Source organism: Staurois parvus, unplaced genomic scaffold (assembly GCF_062004578.1).
Source record: "Staurois parvus isolate SC_StPar_1 unplaced genomic scaffold, SC_StPar_1.0 ptg000860l, whole genome shotgun sequence".
NCBI classification, from domain to species: Eukaryota; Metazoa; Chordata; class Amphibia; order Anura; family Ranidae; genus Staurois; species Staurois parvus.
This window is the reverse complement of record NW_028318656.1, coordinates 456,838-478,787: the sequence shown is the minus strand read 5'-3', so window position 1 is coordinate 478,787 and position 21,950 is coordinate 456,838. Positions and strand designations below refer to the sequence as shown.

The following is a 21,950-nucleotide window of genomic DNA, read 5'->3' as shown; positions in this document are numbered from 1 at the left end:
GATTCTTACCACAAACACAGTATCGCTAGTCAATTTAATTTCAGCCAGGAAAGTAAGTAAGATCCAAGCACTCTCCATCCTTGAGACATATTGCACAGTGAATAGTCCTGTCCCCATATCCTGTGTTTCCACCAAAGGTTACTTCTGTTTTCCACAGGTCCCAGGACATCATTATCCCCTGATTTTCAGGCAGCCCTAATAACAGAATGAGTGAAAGCTATTCTAAATTATATGTTAGAAGAACTCTTATAGCCTATGTGGAAAGAACTAAGGATTGGAGGAAACCTCAGCCCTCTTTGTGAGGCCAAAAAGGGGACAGCAAGCCTCCAAAAGTATAATCACCAGGTGGATAAAATCAGCAATAGCCTTCACCTACCAAACACAAAACCAGACACATCCTAGAGGAGTAACAGCTCTTTCTACCAGAGCATGGGCTTCATCCTATGCAGAGAAAGCAGGGGACTTGTTGGCACAGATCTGCAGAAGAGCAACATGGTAAAGCTTTAAGACATTCCTAAGGCACTTATTTTTAGCCTAAGTCCACATAGAACAGCTGTCCAGCCAAGATCTGTCCTTCAGTAGGAAGGTGATCCAGGTGGTGGACCCCCCTAAGCATTCCTTGCTAATCCTCTCAGATGCTGCACTGGAAGACAATGTGAGGAAAAAGAGTTAGGTACCTGGTAACTCATTTTCTAGGAAGTCTTCCAGGGCAGCACTCATACCCATCCTAATCTTTCAGGAGAAGCCTTTATGGAAGATAGAGTACATTTTAACTGTTGTTCCTTTGGCACTTTTTATTACTGAGGTATTTGTCAATTTTTTATAATGGTGGAAAATGTGTTTCCACATGATCTGAAACAACGGTGTGACAGCTGGATGTTCTAACAGCTTTCTAATGTCTATTGTTAGCCTAAGTCTAGAACAGGTCTGTCCTACTGGTGGCCCACAGTTCAATGCAAAGTGACAGAGGGGTGACAAAAGCTGTAACGCTCTCTGCTTTCCACCACTCTGCACTGCTAGTAAGATAGAATGAGATACTGCTCAACAAAGAAACTATAGTTTCAGAATGATGTCAAGGGAGGAAGCAATGCAGAGTGGTGCAATCAGAAATGTAATCAATGAATACAAATGCTGGGGCTATTATTTTACCTACTGATACCAATACAGGGGGGGTTTATTGTATCCACTGACACCAGTTAATGGGGGGAGAGTTTATTGTTTAATTTTAACCATCATAATAGTTAAAGGGGATTATTATTGTTGCTACTGACACCCCTCAAGATGAAGTTATTATTTCTGGTATTGACACCAGTGAAGAGGGGTTAATATTGCTGGAACTGATATCAGTGAACAGGGGTTGCCACTCACACCAGTGAAAACAGGGCTATTATTGTTTCCACTGACACCATTAAAGGGGGTTGTTATTGTTTCCTCAGTTCTAAGATGAACTGACTTCCAGGCAGGCCTGGACTGGGACATAAAATAGGCCCGGGCAATTTGGACTGAGCAGCCCAAAGCCCGGGGACCCTTTCCACTCAGCCCGGTGGCAGAACGCCAGGGCCTGGTCACAAGAGCGACCTTTGCAACCCTGGTAATTCCGCCACTAGTGTCAGTAGGTTTTTATTTTTATTTAATTTTTCACAATGTTATATTTTATTGTTTTTTAACATTTTTTGTAGCTGAGAAAGACAGAGTGAAAGAAGGAAGGAAAGAAAGAGTGAAAGAAGGAAAGAAAGAAAGAAGGAAGGAAAGAAAGAAAGAAAGAAACTAGAGAAATGGGAGACAGGGGTGCTGGAGGAGATGAGGGAGGGGGCTGCTGAAGGAGATGAGGGAGGGAGCCGCTGGAGGAGATGCGGGAGGGGGCCACTGGGGAGATGAGGGAGGGGGGCACTAGAGTAAATGAGGAGGGACACTGGAGGAGATGATGGAGGGGGGCTGCTGGAGGAGATGAGGGAGGGGGGTAGCTGGAGCAGAAGAGGGAGGGGTGCCGCTGGAGGAGATGAGCGGGGTGCTCGAGGAGATGAGGGAGGGGGGCCGCTGGAGCAGATGAGGGAGGGGGCCACTGGGGAGATGAGGGAGGGGGGCTCTGGAGGAGATGAGGGAGAGGGGTGATGAAGGAGACGTCTCTCCTATCCAGGAAGGCCCCCGGCCCACCGGGAAAATGCCCGATCCTCCCTATGACTAGTCTGGACCTGCTTCCAAGAAACCATTGTGTGACCATGTTTGTTGCAGTGTTTCGCTTCCACACAAGCTGGTGTAAGAAGGTGATATAGCACATCGGCAGGACACAGGTGAGGAGTGACCCCTAAGAATTGAACTTCCATGTTTTTTTCCAAGTTTTATTACAATATGTATGGCCTTTGATAATATTTTATGAATTAGAAATCATAAATAAAGAAAATATTGTAGAGGCAGTCTTCTATTCTACCTGGGGGTATAAATGTGACCCTTCTTAACAGGTGCCTAAGTTCTGTCTAATATTTCTGGGCTGTATTCAATCCTGCCATATCATTGCCTTTCATATGACAGAAATGGAAGGATTTGCATCGGTCACTCCTGAACTCCACCTCTTCTCCTATTTCAGAATACAGTGCAGACAATCCCAGTGCAGATCAAAAGACTGTTTTAAAGCTTTCTGGCTGAGACCACCTATTGTCTTCTTGGATTTCTTACCTACCAGAAGTACCTGTGAGCACACATGATTTGCAATGATGGTGTGATAGTATGATTTTCTAACAGCCATCTCATATCTATGGTTGGACTAACTTTAGAGCAAGAATGTCCAACTGGTTGCCAACAATTCAATGCATAGAGGTATTGAGCAGGGTGCCAAGAGATGGAAGCACTCTACGCTGCCTTATCCAAAGGCTCTTTTACAGTATTCAAACTGTGGCTACCTGTTGTCATCTTGGACATCTTACCTACCAGAAGTACCTGTGGGCACATATGATTTGCAATGACAGTGCAATAATTGCATCCCTTAACAGCCGTCTCATATCTATGCTTGGACTTAAGCCTTGTACACATGATGACAGCATCAAACAAATGATTGTCCGGGGTGTTTTTTGCATGCTAGTCCCATATCGACAATAAACAGGTTACTAAACTTACTAAAATTCTTCTAAGACAGAATACAACTTCCTGCAATGATTTAATGTATTGTATTGTTATGTATTCTTTCGTTTCAGAGCATGTGCGGTCTTGGTTACTTGATTTTTTGCAGATGAATACTGTACTGATTAAATGAAAATCGTACATTCTGGTAACATACAAGAACATTTTTTACGCTTGTCCCTTCAGATATTGTTGTTTGAACTGTCATGATCAGCTCTCGAAAGTTGCATACTAACGATCAGATTATTGTACGATCGCTCCAAAAGCGATTTTTGTCATATGATTTTTTGATGAGTGCTAAAAATAACTGTGAAGTAGGATTGTCCAACTAAAGGCCCATGTTTCAATTCTCAATGGCACTGGAGTACCAGATGCTGGAAGCTCTCTGAACTACCTGATCCAAAGGCTCGTTCACAGCATTCGAGCTGTGGCTTTCTATTGTCTTCTTGGGTGTCTTACCTGCCAGTACAATTCAGCCTCTGCCCAAAAAAACACACTTCACTGATTGCTTCCCTGCATACATTGAAATGTTAGTGAGGCCTTAGTGGTTAGCTTTAATTTCCAGTGGCAGATCTACCTCTATAAGGTCCCATGCAGTTGCAGTAGGGCCTGAGTGGTGGTAGGGGCCCAGACAGAAAAAAAAGTTGATTATCATAATACTAATGAAAATGGGCCCCTGCCATGTAAAAGGGGGGAATGGCAAGGGCACATGAAAAAGAGTTCAATATAAATCCTTTCTCCCCTAGTGATAAAGGAGATTCCTCTTAAAGATGACAAATCACAGCTGCCACCAAAATTTTACCAGAAGGGTTTGGGTGGCGTATGCCAAATCATGGGCAGGCTCCATCAAAGGTTCGATACGAGGCCACATGATTTGTAACTATGCCCTGAATATTACTTTATGACCAGATAATAGATTGGTGTTTAGGAGTTGGACTAAATGGTTATATATTATTGCACAAAAGAATTTTTATTACTAACTTCAGCAAAACAACTTTGATTAGAATCCATGTTAACAGCAAAGAACATTTTGACCTTATTCAATGTTTCACATATAGAACATAAAACAGACTGTGCACTTACAATATACAGTATATGTAAAGCATTGCATAAATTGATGGTTCTATATGAGTACCTGTCATATTAATAATAATCAGATCTGGTCAGTCATGCCCTCTTTCTTCTTATGTAATACAAGTATGTGTGATGATAAATGTACTGAGGGGTGTGGTTGTTACTCAGCTCTGTCAGTACAGAACACCGAAAGAGGAAGATGGGAAGAAGAATGGTCAAAAAAGGTATTTTAATATATTTCCAGGAAAAAATCAATCACAAATTCTGATTTGCAGGGAATACAGGACTATAAAGGAATATGATTGTGTGAGATCTCAGTTGAGCTTTAACATAAAATTATCCTAAAGCAATAATTTGGACAGTGAACCACCCCACTTACTGTATGTTTATCCCTTATTAGCTAATTTCTCCAGTAATTAAAATAAAAATTAAAAAAAAACTTACCTTAGGTCATATCACATGCTTGGACCCAAGTCCCCTTTTCTTCTGAACTACAAAGTTGTAATGTCTTTCGTCAGGTGTCCATGTTATTGCCTGGGGATGTGGACACTTCCCACTAGCTGCCCATCATTGAGGTCCTCAAAGTTTTTTTTAAAACTCCAGCAAAGACTTGACATCACACTGAGGGGCAATGGCATAAATCTTCCCTTCCAGGAGAGATGCTGAAGAGGGTCACATGAGCTTTGGGTTTTAAAGGTTATTGTTCAAATACCTTTGTAATTGGGTGGGAATGGCATGGATCAGAGTTACGTGGGCAACAAAAGGATGAATGGATCGCTGGAGCACTTCTCTTTACCTCTGGCATCCACATCTATAGTATGCTTTCTGTGTGTAGTTTGGGTTCCCCCAGAAAATTTTGCAGAGGATTATGGAACTTGACCATAGGTAATAAGTACTGAATGAGACTTTAAAAAATTATGAAAAAACTTTTGAGGTCAGGCTAGAATGATTAGAAAAGTGCTAGTGGGTCACAAACAAGATAATCAGAACTCAAGTTGGGGGTCAAATCCAAACAGGCATAAATGGACCAAGGAGGTGACCTGAAAAACAGCAGTTGAGCCAAGGACCAATACCAGAAGACCCACAAACTGTGCATCAAACACAGAGCAAGATTTAAGTTGGGAGTCAGTAATTCAGGGCAAGAAAATTGACAAAACCCAGCCAGGGTTGGATAGGAAAAGAATCCAATCGTTAGAGAATCCCACCCACTTAAAATTCAACAACACAGACTCTTTTTGTAGCCAGCTTTCTATTCTTGTTTTTTCTGCAATTCCTTTTAGTTAAGTATCAGGTAATGCATGTTTAACATCTACCAAAAGATTTGTAATAACCAAATTTAAAGAGTGAGTAGCAATAGTGTTATGTCTGAGTTTGGTTTTTGAAGAGGTTGCCAAAGTTGAAATGCATTTCATAAATTTATTTTTAAGATTTGGATAGAGTTTTGAAAGGATTGAATCATCTGTTATCTTTTTCATGACCATACAAAAAGTGAGGGCAGACAGACCAAACAGGGATAAAAGCCCGGTTGAGGTTCCAACTCTTCCCATTTGTCCTGAACTAAACATATGAATAAAGTTCTATAAAAAACAAGTAGTGCAGCACTATAAAAAATAGTAATGAGATATGATGCAGATGCCTGAATATACAATAGAAAAATAAATGCAGAAAGATAAATATAATCGCATGTATAATATATTATGAAAATAAAGTCCGTCTAGTAATCTAAAAGGAACAGGTAGTGTATTTCCCGACACCTATACACTAAAAGCAATCAATATTCCAATCAACATTCAAATGGGTGCAAAGAGTGATGCTGGTATCAATATTCCAGTGGGTGACTCCTCAATCTCGGTAATCCGGTGATGTGCGGGAAAATAATAAGAATGCACACTCACCAGAGACGCAATATAAATGCGCATATGAATCAAACAAGCCGGAATTATTATATGATTTTAGAAGATTATATGGTCTTCCTTTTTAGTGTTCTAGCCGATTTCCACACTTAAGCGCTTGCTGAACCCATACCTTTTACATTATATGAATAAAGTTCCACTTATTTTCATTTTGAAAATAACAACAATGCCATTTAAGCAGGGAAACCTACAGTTTACATATGATGTACCTCACGGACTATGTTACCAGTTACTTGAGTTGTGTGTTGGGGTTCCATTCTAAATAAATGGCACAGCACATTGTGCACATTTTACTGCACATTACCACAAAGGAAAAGTCTAAATGGGCCCTCAGCATTAGAGTGTTTACTGACCCTTTAAGTTACAGCCTCATGTATACAGCCTATTACCTTGTTGGCCTGAATGAGGAAACAGTCTATGAAGTCTCGAGGTGACACTGGGTCCAGGGATCTCCTGTGGGAGTTAATTTCCTCAGTAATGAAATCTTTCACATGCTCACAGTCTGCAAACGCTTTCTGATAGGGTCCCGGAAGATACCTCATTAGACTCTCAAATGTAGTATATACCTTAGGAGAGAGAAGAGAAAAGGTATATAAAAGTGTTCTAGTTTTGAATAATTACTCTTAAAGTGAACTGGTGCCTAGACTATGGACAGTAAGGTATTTACGTATTTTAACAATCAGTAAAAAAAGCTTTCAAACAGGTTGTTAAAGACCTCTGTAGCTGCATGTAATATAGAAAAACTAATGCTCAAAGAGGCTCTGAAATCACAGAATATTTTTTTCTTCTCTGAAAGCAGAGAATGACACTCCCTAACTATCACTGATTTTGTGGGAGTTTCCCAGGATATAAACAAAACTGGTGTCCCATGAATCTGTCAAGGTCCTACCTTTCCTCAGACCTCGTGCTGCTCCATGTGCTGGCATCCATCTTAGGTGTCTGCAAAGCATTGTGGGATCCTTTATGTTTTCAGCCCTCTGTGGCTCCTCCCCCAGGAGGTGACGGCTTATCACATATAAGTCTGCTGTTTGTAGCTGTCCATTGCATTCGTGTCCTGTCTGTTGCACAACAGCAAGCTCCTGTTTAGCTACTCATTGCTTTCCTGGATACCGACTCGGCTTTGGCTAAGACTCCTCTTGGCTTCTGACCCCGGCTCTGGTGACCATTCTTCCCGGCTCCTGATCCCGGCTCTGACGACGATTTTTCCTGGCTCCTAATCCCGGCTCTGGTGATGATTCTTCCTGGCTCCTGATCCCGGCTCTGGCGACGATTCTTCCTGGCTCCTGATCCTGGCTCTAGCGACGATTTTTCCTGGCTCCTGATCCCGGCTCTGGCGATGATTCTTCCTGGCTCCTGATCCCGACTCTGGCGACGATTCTTCCTGGATCTTGACCCCGGCTTTGGCTACAATTTCCGCTGTTGGACTTGCACAGACTCTTGTCTTATTTTTATATTAATAAACCTACCGTTAATTGCACCTCTTTGTCTGTCTGGCTCCTCGCTCCCTGACAGAATCTTGGCCATATCCCAGAGCCAAGAGCTGAAATGCTTGCTCAAGCACTTGGTTCAACATCTATCCACACATTGACAGGTGGAGCAATTTTCTCCTCAATAGTATGCCCATAGTTCCAGTGGTGACCTCATGGTTTAGACACTGAAATGGGACACCAATCTGCATGTATAAGTTTACATTACTTTCCCATCTCCCGCTGTCCACCAATTTTTGAAGAGGGGGAAAGCTCCACTGACCACCAATGCATGGAGAGTGACATAAAGCCGGTCATGTACTAGTAGAATTTCAGTTGAAATTTTTTCTTTTAAGATTCTCCTTCAATTGTCTATTCATTAGCTTGGTCAAATTGTTGTTAATTTTTTATTGCAGTTATGAGAGACTTTGAAGAAGCAGGATGGAAATTTTTTCTCGAACCACATGTGTCATATCATATTTCTGTCATGATTGTTCAACAGCATAAAGTGGTCCATCCTTACCTGTAATAGATCTGCCTCTCTAGCACTGACAGAGCATCTTGTGTTTGATTACTGTGAAGGCCTTTTGACGTGGCCCTCTACAAGTCCCAGTACAGCATTTACCTTTCCCTTCCCAGTTGTATAACTAGTGAAGGTCTGAGGTCCCATAAAAGAAAACACACAGTGTACTGAAAACAGATTAGCAGCATATCATTGCAAAACTAGTGATATATAACAGTTCCTGCTGTCCCCAGTTCTCCAGAACTGATGCCACCTGTTCTACAGTATGTACCATACTTTACCACCACCTAATTAAGAGTCTACAAAGCTGCTACTTTAACAAGTGAATTTAATCATCCTGAGAGAATTTGTAGACACAAAGCTATATAGGAGAATTAAGGTTCAGTTGACTCTCCTCCATTCTAAACTCACAGTGAAGTGTTCTATTACATGCCTGTAGGCAGGTGTAGCTTCTTTCCTCCACTGCAGGTGGTGCTCAACCGTAGTGGCACTGCAGAGGTAGAGGAATTTAGGAGGAACTTACTCCTGAGTCACTGTGCAGCAATCCATTTGGATGTAGCTGTCCCATGTGACTTTGGTGGCTATCTTGGGCTAGGCAGAGCCAATTTAAGACCCAGGCTCCCAGGATTGGTGCACATTCTGCGAGTGGATAGTGTAGAGGCAGATTACCTATCTGTCAGGGAAAGTAGTGGTAGAGAAAGGTTCTGGACGAACAGGGACAGGATAGGGGCACACTATCCTTCCTAGGAATCTTCCCCATTGGGTTCAGACTGGCCACACCGCATTTCACCTTCGAGTCAGGTGCTATCAATGCATCAGAACCTGCTCCACTTTACCTTACTGCACAGAACTGTGAGTGTTCCCAGCTGGGTGCCTTCCTGCTGGTCTATTTGTATCTTTGAACCATTCCTTCAATACAAGTTTTGGTAATTGCAACTGGACTCAGTGGGTGTTATGTAATAAAACTGCATGGTGCAAAATCTGGTGCAGCTCTACATAGGAACCAATCAGCTTCCAGGCTTTATTGTCAAAGCGTAACTGAACAAGCTGAAGTTAGAAGCTGATTGACTACCATGCACAGCTGCACCAGATTCTGAGTACACCACTTCTCCAGCTTGTTCACTGCCCCCACGCCATGCTGCTTCCACCCACATACCTAACTAGAAAGGTTGCAGACTTTTATGCGGACTATTTTAGTTTACTATATGTTCTACACATATACTATAGCTGTAAATATTTCAGCTCCCAACAATATAAAGTGCTTAAGGAATTGTCTAAACTGAGGAGCGGTATAGTGTGTCTTCAAGAAACACATTTCAAAATTGGCTCTCTGCCCAGACTTCCCTCTCCAGTTACTTTAGGAACTCTAAGACGGAAAATACTGCGGAGTAGTACAGTCTATGTTGTGTCACAGTAATGGCAGATAATTGATGCTCAAAGGTTTCTTATGGAACAAAGAAGTTACTATAGCAAATATTAATGCTCTAAATACTAACCACAGACTATAACGGCCTGTATTATAGTCTGTGGTCAGAGGTCTGGTATACTCGGGTCCCATACTCAAAGCTCAAACTCAACTCATTAAAAATAAGAAAAACCCTTACAAAGCACAATTGATTGATGTCTGGGGAATGGAAAGCCATATTATATAAGAGTATATATATACAGCGCTGAGCAAACCCTTTGGCGCTATATAAACTCGATGTAATAATAATAATAATAATATATATATATATATATATACTGTATATAAAATTACTCTCACACCCATTCTACATATACTGGAACAGACTTGATATACTTGGAACATCATTTTTGAGAATTCGTTGAGTCTTCTGCAATCCTCCCAATGGCATGTACCACTCTGTTAAAATTGACCAACCCTTTACAGTTAAGCTGTCAGAGGAACTAAACAACCTTGGCAGACAAAAACACCAGAAGTCTCAAAAAACATAACCAAACTCTTGAGCATCTGTGCCACAAAATGAAATCCCAGCAAGACTTCATACATTATTAGAGCAACAGTATGTTATCACTCTCATTAACACTTTCTTATGTAGTCACCAGGGGCGGACTGACAACTCATGGGGCCCCCGAGCAATAGGGGATCATGGGGCCCCTGTGTCCTTGCCCAAACTCAAAAAAGCCTATGAAAAAGGTACCAGGGGCATCTCATGGGGCCCCCTACTAACCCCGGGCCCTCGGGCAGTGCCCAAGTTTCCAAATGGTCAGTCCGCCCCTGGTAGTCACCACCAAATATTCTCTCTACTTTGTCCTTCACTGCCTCCACCTACTAATTCACATGCTGACCAGGAGATTGCCCATCACTTCAAAAATAAGATGGATGCAATTTATAATGAGAGCTCCTCTGTACAGACATCATAGCTAGATATTGTATGTACTCTCAGGAAATGCACAGCCAAAAGGGAAGCCAAGGGAACCAGGACAGCGACAACCAAAGGAAATGCTTCAGTGGTGCAGCCCTAGATAGAGAATAAACAGGTGGTGCACACACCTAGTGTATTATCCAAGGTTTATTGAAAGGTATGAAAGGTAAAAACATACTCACAGATGAAGCATGTATCTAAAAAGCATTTGCATAATGACAATGGCCAGGGGCGGACTGACCATTTGGAAACTTGGGCACTGCCCGAGGGCCCCAGGTCAGTAGGGGGCCCCATGAGATGCCCCTGGTACCTTTTTCATAGGCTTTTTTGAGTTTGGGCAAAGACACAGGGGCCCCATGATCCCCTATTGCCCGGGGGCCCCATGAGCTGTCAGTCCGCCCCTGACGATGGCCAACAACGGCAAGCAAGGTGTTCCAACTGTCAGTGCGGTCAAAAGACTGATGCATTTTGGGACAAATCCCTTTCCTCAGAGCTACTGACCAGCCTCTGGTGCAGATGTGTAGTGGATGGATGATGGGAGCCTTGCTGGTGATGCCTCAGAGGCACTGACAGTTGGAACACCTTGCTTGCCGTTGTGGCCATCGTCATTATGCAAATGCTTTTTAGATACACGCTTCGTCTGTGAGTATGTTTCTACCTTTCATACCTTTCAATAAACCTTGGATAATGCACTAGGTGTGTGCGCCACCTGTTTATTCTCTATGAAGATATTATAGCTACCTAAAATTCTATTGCCAGTCCCTCCACTGGCTTCCCATTGCCCAACGGATAAAATTCAAAACATTAACAATAACATATAAAGCCATTTATAACTGCCCCAAATTACATCACCGATCTTGTCTCCAAATATCACCCAAACTGTACTCTCCGCTCCTCACACGACCTCCTACTCTCTAGCTCCTTTGTCTCCTCCTCCCATGCTCGTCTCCAGGACTTCTCCAGAGCTTACCCCATCCTCTGGAACTCTCTACACCAATTTATCAGATTATCGCCTACTCTGCTCACTTTTAGGTGATCTCTGAAAACCTATCTCTTCAGGGAAGTCTATCCTGCCCTCAGCTAATAATGGAATCTTCTATTCCTCCTACCAGTCCATCACCCACAGTTATTATTATTATTATTATTATACAGTATTTATATAGCGCCAAAAAGTTTGTTCAGTGCTTTACATTATAGTGGGAGACAGTACATGAGACAATACAGTAACAATACAATACATGAGGGGTCCGAGGGCCCTGCTCCTTGGAGCTTACAATCTAGGAGGGAGGGGATAGTGGTACAGGAGGAAATGGCTGTGGGGGATGGAGTGGTAGGAGGAGTGGAGGAGATCAGCAGTTAGGTGAGGGAGGGGTAGGTTTCCCTGAAGAGATAGGTTTTCAGGGTGCGCCTAAAGGTGAGGAGGGTAGATGACAGTCTGATGGATTGGGATAGTGAGTTCCAGAGGATGGGGAAGACCTGGAGAAGTCCTGGAGTTTGGCATGGGAGGAGGAGACCAGAGAACTGGAGAGTAGGAGGTCTTATGAGGAGCAAAGAGTACGTGTTGGGTAGTATTTGGATATCAGGTCGGTGAGATAGTTTGGAGCAGCATTATGAATAGCTTTGTATGTCAGTGTTAGTAGTTTGAATTTTATGCGTTGGGCAATCAGAAGCCAGTGGAGGGAATGACAGAGGGGGGTGGCGGATAAGGAGCGGTTGGTAAGGTGGATGAGCCTGGCCGCTGAGTTCAGGATGAGGTAAGCCGGTGAGGAGGGAGTTGCAGAAGTCGAGTCGTGAGATAATAAGGGAGTGAATGAGTTGTTTAGTAGTGTCTGGGGTTATTACTTTTGTACCACTAGCCACTCCCTCTTAGATTGTAAGCTCCAAGGAGCAAGGCCCTCCTAACCCTCTTATATTGAACTGTATTATTGCTGTATTGTCTCCCATTATATTGTAAAGCGCTAAGCAAACTGTTGGCGCTATATAAATCCTGTATAATAATATAATAATTATAATATTCACCTGCACTTTAACAGCTTCATTATTTTAAGCCTGCTACCATAGAGCAGGCTGCTATACTTTATTCTAATCCCTACATAACTACTTGCTTCTTCACTTCATTCCCTACTATGGTCACCCTCCTGCTCTATCCTAGAATTTCTAACTCACATCTTCAATCTCTCCCTATCTACTGGCATCTTTCTCTGCTGCCAAACCTCCAAAAAGTGCACTGGTTACCCCATAATTTAAAATCTCTTGATAGTTCTGCCCAATGTATCAATTTAACCTCCCTAGCGGTCTGATTATGTCCATATTTCTGTGCTCAAAACGGTACATTTTTTTGCAGGGAAATATGTATTTTTTTATTGTAGGCCTGTAATTTTTAGGAATAACTCACTGAAATCTGTCCGAACAAGAGTCTAGTAAACATCCCGGGTATGATAAAACTTGAAACACGAAATCATAAATTATAATTTAATAAATAATCATAAAAAATAATAATAAAATAATAAATTTAATTCAATAATATAATCAAACCAAAAACACTGAAATTTAAAAAAGAGCGCCAAGTTTGCACATCACTGAGCAAAGTCACAGAATCGTTTTCAGTGTCTGATGACGAATTTCCCCCACTAATCATTATCACTCAATTCTGCAAGTGGTTCTGATTTACTATCGCTGTTCTCTAGCTGGTCTAAAACCGCTTTTGACCTAAAGGGACGCTTTTTGAACGCCATGGACATTTCTCAGTTTCCAGGTAGAAAGAACAGTAAAAATGCAGGCAGGGCACAGGACAAAGCACTCGGGACAAAATGTATGTGAAATGGTTTGATACAGGAATGTTATTTTAGTGAATTTAGTGAATGTCACTTTTTGTCATTTTCAAATTTCCCACCAGTTCCGCCCCATACGTCCTGACGTTGCAGTGGAAGGAACCCAGAAGACAGATGCTGGCATCAGCCGGAGGACTTTACAGGGGACACTGAAGGAGGGACATCGCAGGAGCGCAGGACAAGGTAAGAGAAGAACAGATCCCGGAGCAACAGCGCATGGTATTCCCGAGTGTAGCTCGGGGTTACCGCTTGTGGTGCTGAAACTTTACCCCGAGCTACACTCGGGAATACCACCAGGGAGGCTACGACCGACCTCCTTGCTTACCTCCATACTCCTGGAATGCATAGTTCTTAACTACGAGAGCTACCACCTCAATGATGACCTTCTTGACCCCTTTCAGTCTCCTCCTCAGAAACTGCTCTCCTAAAACTCATTAACAACTTACTAACTGCTAAAATCAATGATCACTACTCTGTACTCTTACTCTTAGACTTCTCTGCTGCCTTCAGTACAGTTGACCACCTCTTCAAAAAACACCCAAAAAACTCAATTTTCTGCGACTTTGCTCTTTGCTGGTTCTCCTCTTATATATCTCAATGCACCTTCAGTGTTACAACTCTCTTTCATCCCTAATAGGTCACATTATCAAGTGAGAACACAAGTTAGTTTTTAAACTCACCAACGACCAAAAACGTAAGGTCACAAATAGACATGTGCGGTTTGTTTCATTCTGAATTTAAATTTGGACAATTTTTTTGTTATTCTGCGATTACGATGCATTTGAATTTCCAAATTACAATCGCAACACATTTAAACGAATACAAAAATAACGAAAAAAATTTCATCAGAAATTTTAATCAAATTCCAAAATGAAATCATAAACAATAATAGAATAAAATAATAAAAATAAAATAAAGGAATAGAATAGTACAGAAAAAAAGAGTAAATAGAATAGAGTAGAATAGAAAAGAGAGAATAGAATAGAATATAGATACCTACTGAAATTAGAAAAGAATAGAATAGAATAAAACAAAATAGAAAAGAATAGAGTAAAACAGAATAGAATAAAAAATAAAATAGAATAGAAAATAAAGGAATAGAATAGAAAAGAATAGAATAGAAAAGAAAAGGAAATAAAAGAAAAATATAACCTTCTTCCAAAATGTGAACGTCGAATAGAATAAATTTGAATTCAAATAGAATGGAATATATTAGAATAGAAAAGAATTGAATAGAATAAAACATAATAGAATAGAAAATAAAAGGATAGAATAGAAAAGAATAGAATACTAAATACAATAAAATAGAAAAATTATAAACATCTTTGAATTTCAAATAGAATAAGTTTGCATTCTATACTTTTCATTGCGGTCGAATTGAATTCAAATTCTGAAAATTCGAATTGAATTTGAAAATTAATGAACAAAACAAAGCTAAATGAATTCCGAAAATGAACAAATTTAACCAAATTAAATTATTTAAATCGAATCAAAATCGAATAATTTTTTTCATTCTGCACATGTCTAAGCATTAGCCCATGTCTCATCAATATGTTCTAGAATAAAAGAATTTAATTTTAAATTGTTTTTGCACTGATAGAGTTCCATAGCATCTACACCAGATTTGGCCATACCTCCCAATTGCATAGTTACATACAGGTGAAACTCGAAAAATTAGAGTATTGTGCAAAAGCTCATTTATTTCAGTAATGCAACTTAAAAGGTGAAACTAATATATGAGATAGACTCATTACATGCAAAGCAAGATAGTTCAAGCCGTGATTTGTCATAATCATGATGATTATGGCTTACAGCTCATGAAAACCCCAAATCCACAATCTCAGAAAATGAGAATATTGTGAAAAGGTGCAATATTCTCGTCTCAAAGTGTCCCACTCTAATCAGATAATTAAGCCATAACACCTGCAAAGGGTTCCTGAGCCTTTAAATGGTCTCTCAGTCTGGTTCAGTAGGAATCACAATCATGGGAAAGACTGCTGACCTGACAGTTGTGCAGAAAACCATCATTGACACCCTCCATAAGCAGGGAAAGCCTCAAAAGTTAAATTCAAAAGAAGTTGGATGTTCCCAAAGTGCTGTATCAAAGCACATTAATAGAAAGTTATGTGGAAGGGAAAAGTGTGGAAGAAAAATGTGCACAAGCAGCAGGGATGACCACAGCCTGGAGAGGATTGTCAGGAAAAGGCCATTCAAAAGTGTTGGGGACTTTCACAAGGAGTGGACTGAGGCTGGAGTCAGTGCATCAAGAGCCACAACACACAGATGGATCCTGGACATGGGCTTCAAATGTTGTATTCCTCTTGTCAAGCTACTCCTGAACAACAAACAACATCAGAAGCGTCTTACCTGGGCTAAAGAAAAACAGACCTGGTCTGCTCAGTGGTCCAAAGTCCTCTTTTCTGATGAGAGCAACGTTTGCATCTCGTTTGGAAACCAAGGACCCCGAGTATGGAGGAAGAATGGAGAGGCACACACTGCAAGATGCTTGAAGTCCAGTGTGACGTTTCCACAGTCTGTGTTGATTCGGGGAGCCATGTCATCTGCTGGAGTTGGTCCACTGTGCTTCATTAAGTCCAGGGTCAACGCAGCCATCTACCAGGAGATTTTGGAACACGTCATGCTTCATTCCGCAGACGAGCTTTATGGGGATGCTGACTTCATTTTCCAGGAGGACTTGGCACCTGCCCACACTGCCAAAAGCACCAAAACCTGGTTCAATGACCGTGGGATTACTGTGCTTGATTGGCCATCAAACTCACCTGACCTGAACCCCATAGAGAATCTATGGGGCATTGCCAAGAGAAAGATGAGAGACATGAGACTGAACAATGCAGAAGAGCTGAAGGCCGCTATTGAAGCATCCTGGTCTTCCATAATACCTCAGCAGTGCCACAGGCTGATAGCTTCCATGCCACGCCGCATTGAGGCAGTAATTGCTGCAAAAGGGGCCCAAACCAAGTACTGAGTACATATGCATGCTTATACTTTTCAGAGGTCCGATATTGTTCTATGTACAGTCCTTGTTTTATTGATTGCATGGAATATTCTAATTTTCTGAGATTGTGGATTTGGGATTTTCATGAGCTGTAAGCCATATTCATCACAATAATGACAAATCACGGCTTGAACTATCTTGCTTTGCATGTAATGAGTCTATCTCATATATTAGTTTCACCTTTTAAGTTGCATTACTGAAATAAATGAACTTTTGCACAATATTCAAATTTTTTGAGTTTCACCTGTAGTTACAAAGTTAGTCTGGCTGAAAAAAGACAAAAGTCCATCCAGTTCAACCATAGAAAAAATAAAAAAAAAGTTATAATCCTATACCCACAGTTTATCCAGAGGAAGGCAAAAAATCCAGCAAAGCATGATCCAATTTGCTCCTGCAGGGAAAAAATTCCTTCCTGATCCCCCGAGAGGCAATCGGATATTCCCTGGATCAACTTTACCTATAAATGTTATATCCAGTTATATTCTGTGTATCCAAGAAAGAATCCAGGACTTTTTTAAAGCAATCCACTGAGATGGCCAGGACCAACTCTTGAGGGAGTCTATTCCACATTCTCACAGCTCTCACTGTGAAGAAACCTTTCCGTGCTTGGAGAATACATTTCTCTTCCTCCAGATGTAAAGATTGCCCCCTTGTCCTCTGTGATGGCCTCAGGGTGAATAACTCAAATAACACCATATTCACTATATGAAACACTGATGTATTTACACATGGAGATCATATCCCCCCTTATGTATTATACATGGAGATCATATCCCCCCTTATGTATTATACATGGAGATCACATCCCCCCTTATGTATTATACATGGAGATCATATCCCCCTTATGTATTATACATGGTGATCATATTCCCCCTTATGTATTATACATGGAGATCATATCCCCCCCTTATGTATTATACATGGAGATCATATCCCCCCCTTATGTATTATACATGGAGATCATATCCCCCCTTATGTATTATACATGGAGATCATATCCCCCTTATGTATTATACATGGTGATCATATCCCCCCTTATGTATTATACATGGAGATCATATCCCCCCTTATGTATTATACATGGAGATCATATCCCCCCTTATGTATTATACATGGTGATCATATCCCCCCTTATGTATTATACATGGAGATCATATCCCCCTTATGTATTATACATGGAGATCATATCCCCCCTTATGTATTATACATAGTGATCATATCCCCCTTATGTATTATACATGAAGATCATATCCCCCTTATGTATTATACATGGAGATCATATCCCCCCTTATGTATTATACATGGAGATCATATCCCTCCTTATGTATTATACATGGAGATCATATCCCTCCTTATGTATTATACATGGAGATCATATCCCCCCTTATGTATTATACATAGTGATCATATCCCCCTTATGTATTATACATGAAGATCATATCCCCCTTATGTATTATACATGGAGATCATATCCCCCCTTATGTATTATACATGGAGATCATATCCCCCTTATGTATTATACATGGAGATCATATCCCCCTTATGTATTATACATGGAGATCATATCCCCTCTTATGTATTATACATGGAGATCATATCCCCCCTTATGTATTATACATGGTGATCATATCCCCCCTTATGTATTATATATGGTGATCATATCCCCCTTATGTATTATACATGGAGATCATATCCCCCCTTATGTATTATACATGGAGATCATATCCCCCCTTATGTATTATACATGGTGATCATATCCCCCCTTATGTATTATATATGGAGATCATATCCCCCTTATGTATTATACATGGAGATCATATCCCCCTTATGTATTATACATGGAGATCATATCCCCCCTTATGTATTATACATGGAGATCATATCCCCCCTTATGTATTATACATGGAGATCATATCCCCCTTATGTATTATACATGGTGATCATATCCCCCCTTATGTATTATACATGGAGATCATATCCCCCCTTATGTATTATACATGGAGATCATATCCCCCTTATGTATTATACATAGAGATCATATCCCCCTTATGTATTATACATGGTGATCATATCCCCCCTTATGTATTATACATGGAGATCATATCCCCCCCTTATGTATTATACATGGTGATCATATCCCCCTTATGTATTATACATGGAGATCATATCCCCCCCTTATGTATTATACATGGAGATCATATCCCCCTTATGTATTATACATGGTGATTATATCCCCCCTTATGTATTATACAAGGTGATCATATCCCCCCTTATGTATTATACATGGAGATCATATCCCCCTTATATATTATACACTAATGATTTTTATCGGGGGAAATGATATCTCTCTCTGGAGTCTATACCTTTTTTAATACAAGAGAGGATTTTGCTGCTCTAGAAACCGCAGCTTGGCATTGCATGTCATTATTAGGCTTGTGATCTACCAAAACTCCCAGATCCTTCTCCACCATTGATCCCCCCCCAGATCCTTCTCCACCATTGATTCCCCCAGTTGTACCCCTCTAGTATGTATGATGCATGCATATTCTTAGCTCCCAAGTGCAGAAAATTACATTTATCAACATTAAACCTCATTTGCCACATAGTTGCCCAATTACACAGAGCATTGAGGTCGGCTTGTAAATTGGAGACATCCTGTAAGGACGTTATTCCCCGACACAGCTTGGTGTCTTCTGCAAAGACTGAAATGGGATTTATAATCCCAGACCCTATATTGTTTATAAATATATTAAAAAGTAAGGGTCCCAACACTAAACCTTGGGGTACCCCACTGACACCCCTAGACCATTCAGAGTATGAATCATTAACCACTACTCTCTGAATACCATATTTTAGCCAGTTTTCTATCCATTTACATACAGATTTTTCCAAGCCTGTAGACTTTACCTTACATATTAGCCATGTGTGGGGAACTGTGTCAAATGCTTTTGCAAAATCCAAGTATACCACGTCCACCTCCACCCCTCTGTCCAAGTATACCACGTCCACCGCCACCCCTCTGTCCAAGTATACCACGTCCACCGCCACCCCTCTGTCCAAGTATACCACGTCCACCGCCACCAATCAGTCCAAGTATACCACATTCACCGCCACCCCTCTGTCCAAGTATACCACGTCCACCGCCACCCCTCTCTGTCCAAGTATACCACGTCCACCGCCACCCCTCTGTCCAAGTATACCACGTCCACCGCCACCAATCAGTCCAAGTATACCACATTCACCGCCACCCCTCTGTCCAAGTATACCACGTCCACCGCCACCCCTCTCTGTCCAAGTATACCATGTCAACAGCCACCCCTCTGTCCAAAGTTTTGCTCACCTCCTCATAAAAAGAAATCAGATTTGTTTGACAACTTCTATCTTTGATGAATCCATGCTGTCTGTTGCTTAAAATATTTTTTTCCAGCAAGAACTCATCTATGTGGTCTTTTATTAAACTCTCCAGTATCTTCTCAACTACAGAAGTTAAACTAACAGGTCTATAATTACTTGCTAAAGATTTTGACCCCTTTTTAAATATAGGCACCACATTGGCCTTACGCCAATCCAGTGGTACTATGTCAGTCATTAAAAAGTCCCTAAAAATTAGAAACAATGGCTTTGTAAAGATTGTAGCCACGTTATTGTATAGTGAAGACAAACATCTGCATCAATAGAATGGGAATGGCTGGTAAAGGTGGACCAGTATTAACTAGCATAAAGTAAATACATATTCCAATTGTTATCAGATTTTGGCTTGTTGGTTGGTATTCAGATCTACAAATAGGTACCTGTCTAAGGCCACAAAGTGACTGTCTTTGGTATTTTATTCATGTTGTTATACCTCTATAACCACTGGCAGCTGAGTGTTGATGAAAAAGTATCAACTGCTCTTTCACATGAACGCCATCTACCATGTCTTTAACCATATGCATTTATTTATTGCTTATGTTAATGCCAGGATATCCACTGTTTCTTTGGTTCTTATACTCCACTCTTCTACGTAACCTTTCTACCCTTCATATCCATTCATAAATAGGTCAAGGAAATTTGCATTGTCATTCGAATAGTGCCTATATGCGATCAATACTCTACTCCATTTTACATTGTGCTACCAGTTGTACATTTTGTTTGAACCCAATAAAACATTAAATAAGTAAAAAAGTACTGACCACTCCTAAAGGCCTTCGAATAAACGTAAACATGTTGTTGATGATGGAGAGAAATTTCAAGAACGTCTCATCCTTATAGACCCAGCGCCGGCCAAACACCACCAAGTTTATCACATTGTTTACTGCACGTCCGAGAGCTGTGTGAGGATTGAAAACTTTACCTGGAGAAGTAAGAAATATACATTAATACAATATGGGACCTTATAGCTTGTCTGCCTTATGGCTAAGGTCAAGTGTAATACCTGTTCTTATCAGTGTCTAGTAGGAGTGCTCTGCTGTCATTCCAGCCTGTTGGCAGGAATAGCTGGCTTTATAGAATCTCTGCTGGTATGATGGGGGTCCTGATGGACCTCCTCTATAAGAATGGAACCAAATTAAGTAGCCGCAGGTAAATTCATGGGGTCAGTAATACTTTCCTAGTGTGGAGAGACCTGAGGGTCCCAATGCCTTCTGATATGTGAGGTGCTACCTGGTCTAGCCAAGGGCTGGAAAGGCAGAGAGCTTGCAGTGTTAAGCATCTTCTGAGAGTGGCAACCCAGGGGTGCTGAAGTAACCCTATGGATTTTGGACCCCACTGTGTGAAGCACACTGGGCACTACAACTCTCAGTGACCTTCTGTGGCCATCTTGGTTTGGGCAATCCTAATAAGTAGCAGTGCCCTGTGTGGTTTGGCAAGCATTTGTGAGTGGGTCGTGTAGGGAAAGGATCCACGCTTGTCATGGTCAGAGAACTAGCCATAGGAAAAGTAGGGTAAGGATAGTGACACACCTTATTCAGTTTTCACAACTACCTTTGAGGGCCTGCCCAACTTTCCAAAGTTCTGCTTGTGCTACCATCCTGCGAGTCAGCCACCCCTCCTGCAGATGCTTCCCTGGTACTGTAGGCCTTGCCTGTGTTTTACCTTTTTAGTCCAATTATTTTGCCTTCTTACTCCTGTGCCAAAGAGTGTTAAAGTAGTTCCTGGATGTGCCTGTGTGAAGTGGCAATTATACACAATCGTAAGGTGTCACTGAGACTTTTACTCAAAGTGTTCTACCTCAGTCGCTAACAGCAATAATACTAGTTCTAGTAATTGTAGCCTTCCATCATCCTTATCCTTTAAGCCTTCAACTTATTAAATACAACCACTGTTCAACCTTGCCTGGACTTTATTTGAGGTGTTTCCTTAACTAGGGTACCACCACTGTCCTCACCCACTAGAACGAACCTATGGCTCCCATTGCTATCAGTTTATCTTGTGAGACAATGAAAAGAGGGGAGCAGTGCTGCAGCCAGGAAAGTGCTGGACCGGTCACAGGTTACAGGTCAAAGGTAAAAGTTTAGGGATGGGGAGGAGCAAGAAGTGAGGGGTTGTTTTTTAACCCCAATACTGGGTATGCATTTAGGAAAAATGGTTTGGGTTTAGAACCACTTTAATTTCTGTCCTGGAGAGACAACATTGTCACCCAGATAGA

At 41.2% G+C, this 21,950-nt stretch overlaps 1 protein-coding gene across 1 annotated transcript in view; it reads right to left on the bottom strand.

Moving 5' to 3' along the window:
* LOC149443278 (cytochrome P450 2A4-like) overlaps positions 1-21,950 on the bottom strand; it is a 70,939-nt gene that overhangs the window by 27,906 nt on the left and 21,083 nt on the right. Inside the window, exons 4-5 of the mRNA XM_089655650.1 lie at positions 20,497-20,657; positions 6,491-6,667 (exon numbers count right to left, since the gene is read on the bottom strand). Of these exons, the coding sequence (XP_089511776.1) occupies positions 6,491-6,667; positions 20,497-20,657 (338 nt within the window). The remainder of the gene's footprint in view (positions 1-6,490; positions 6,668-20,496; positions 20,658-21,950) is intronic.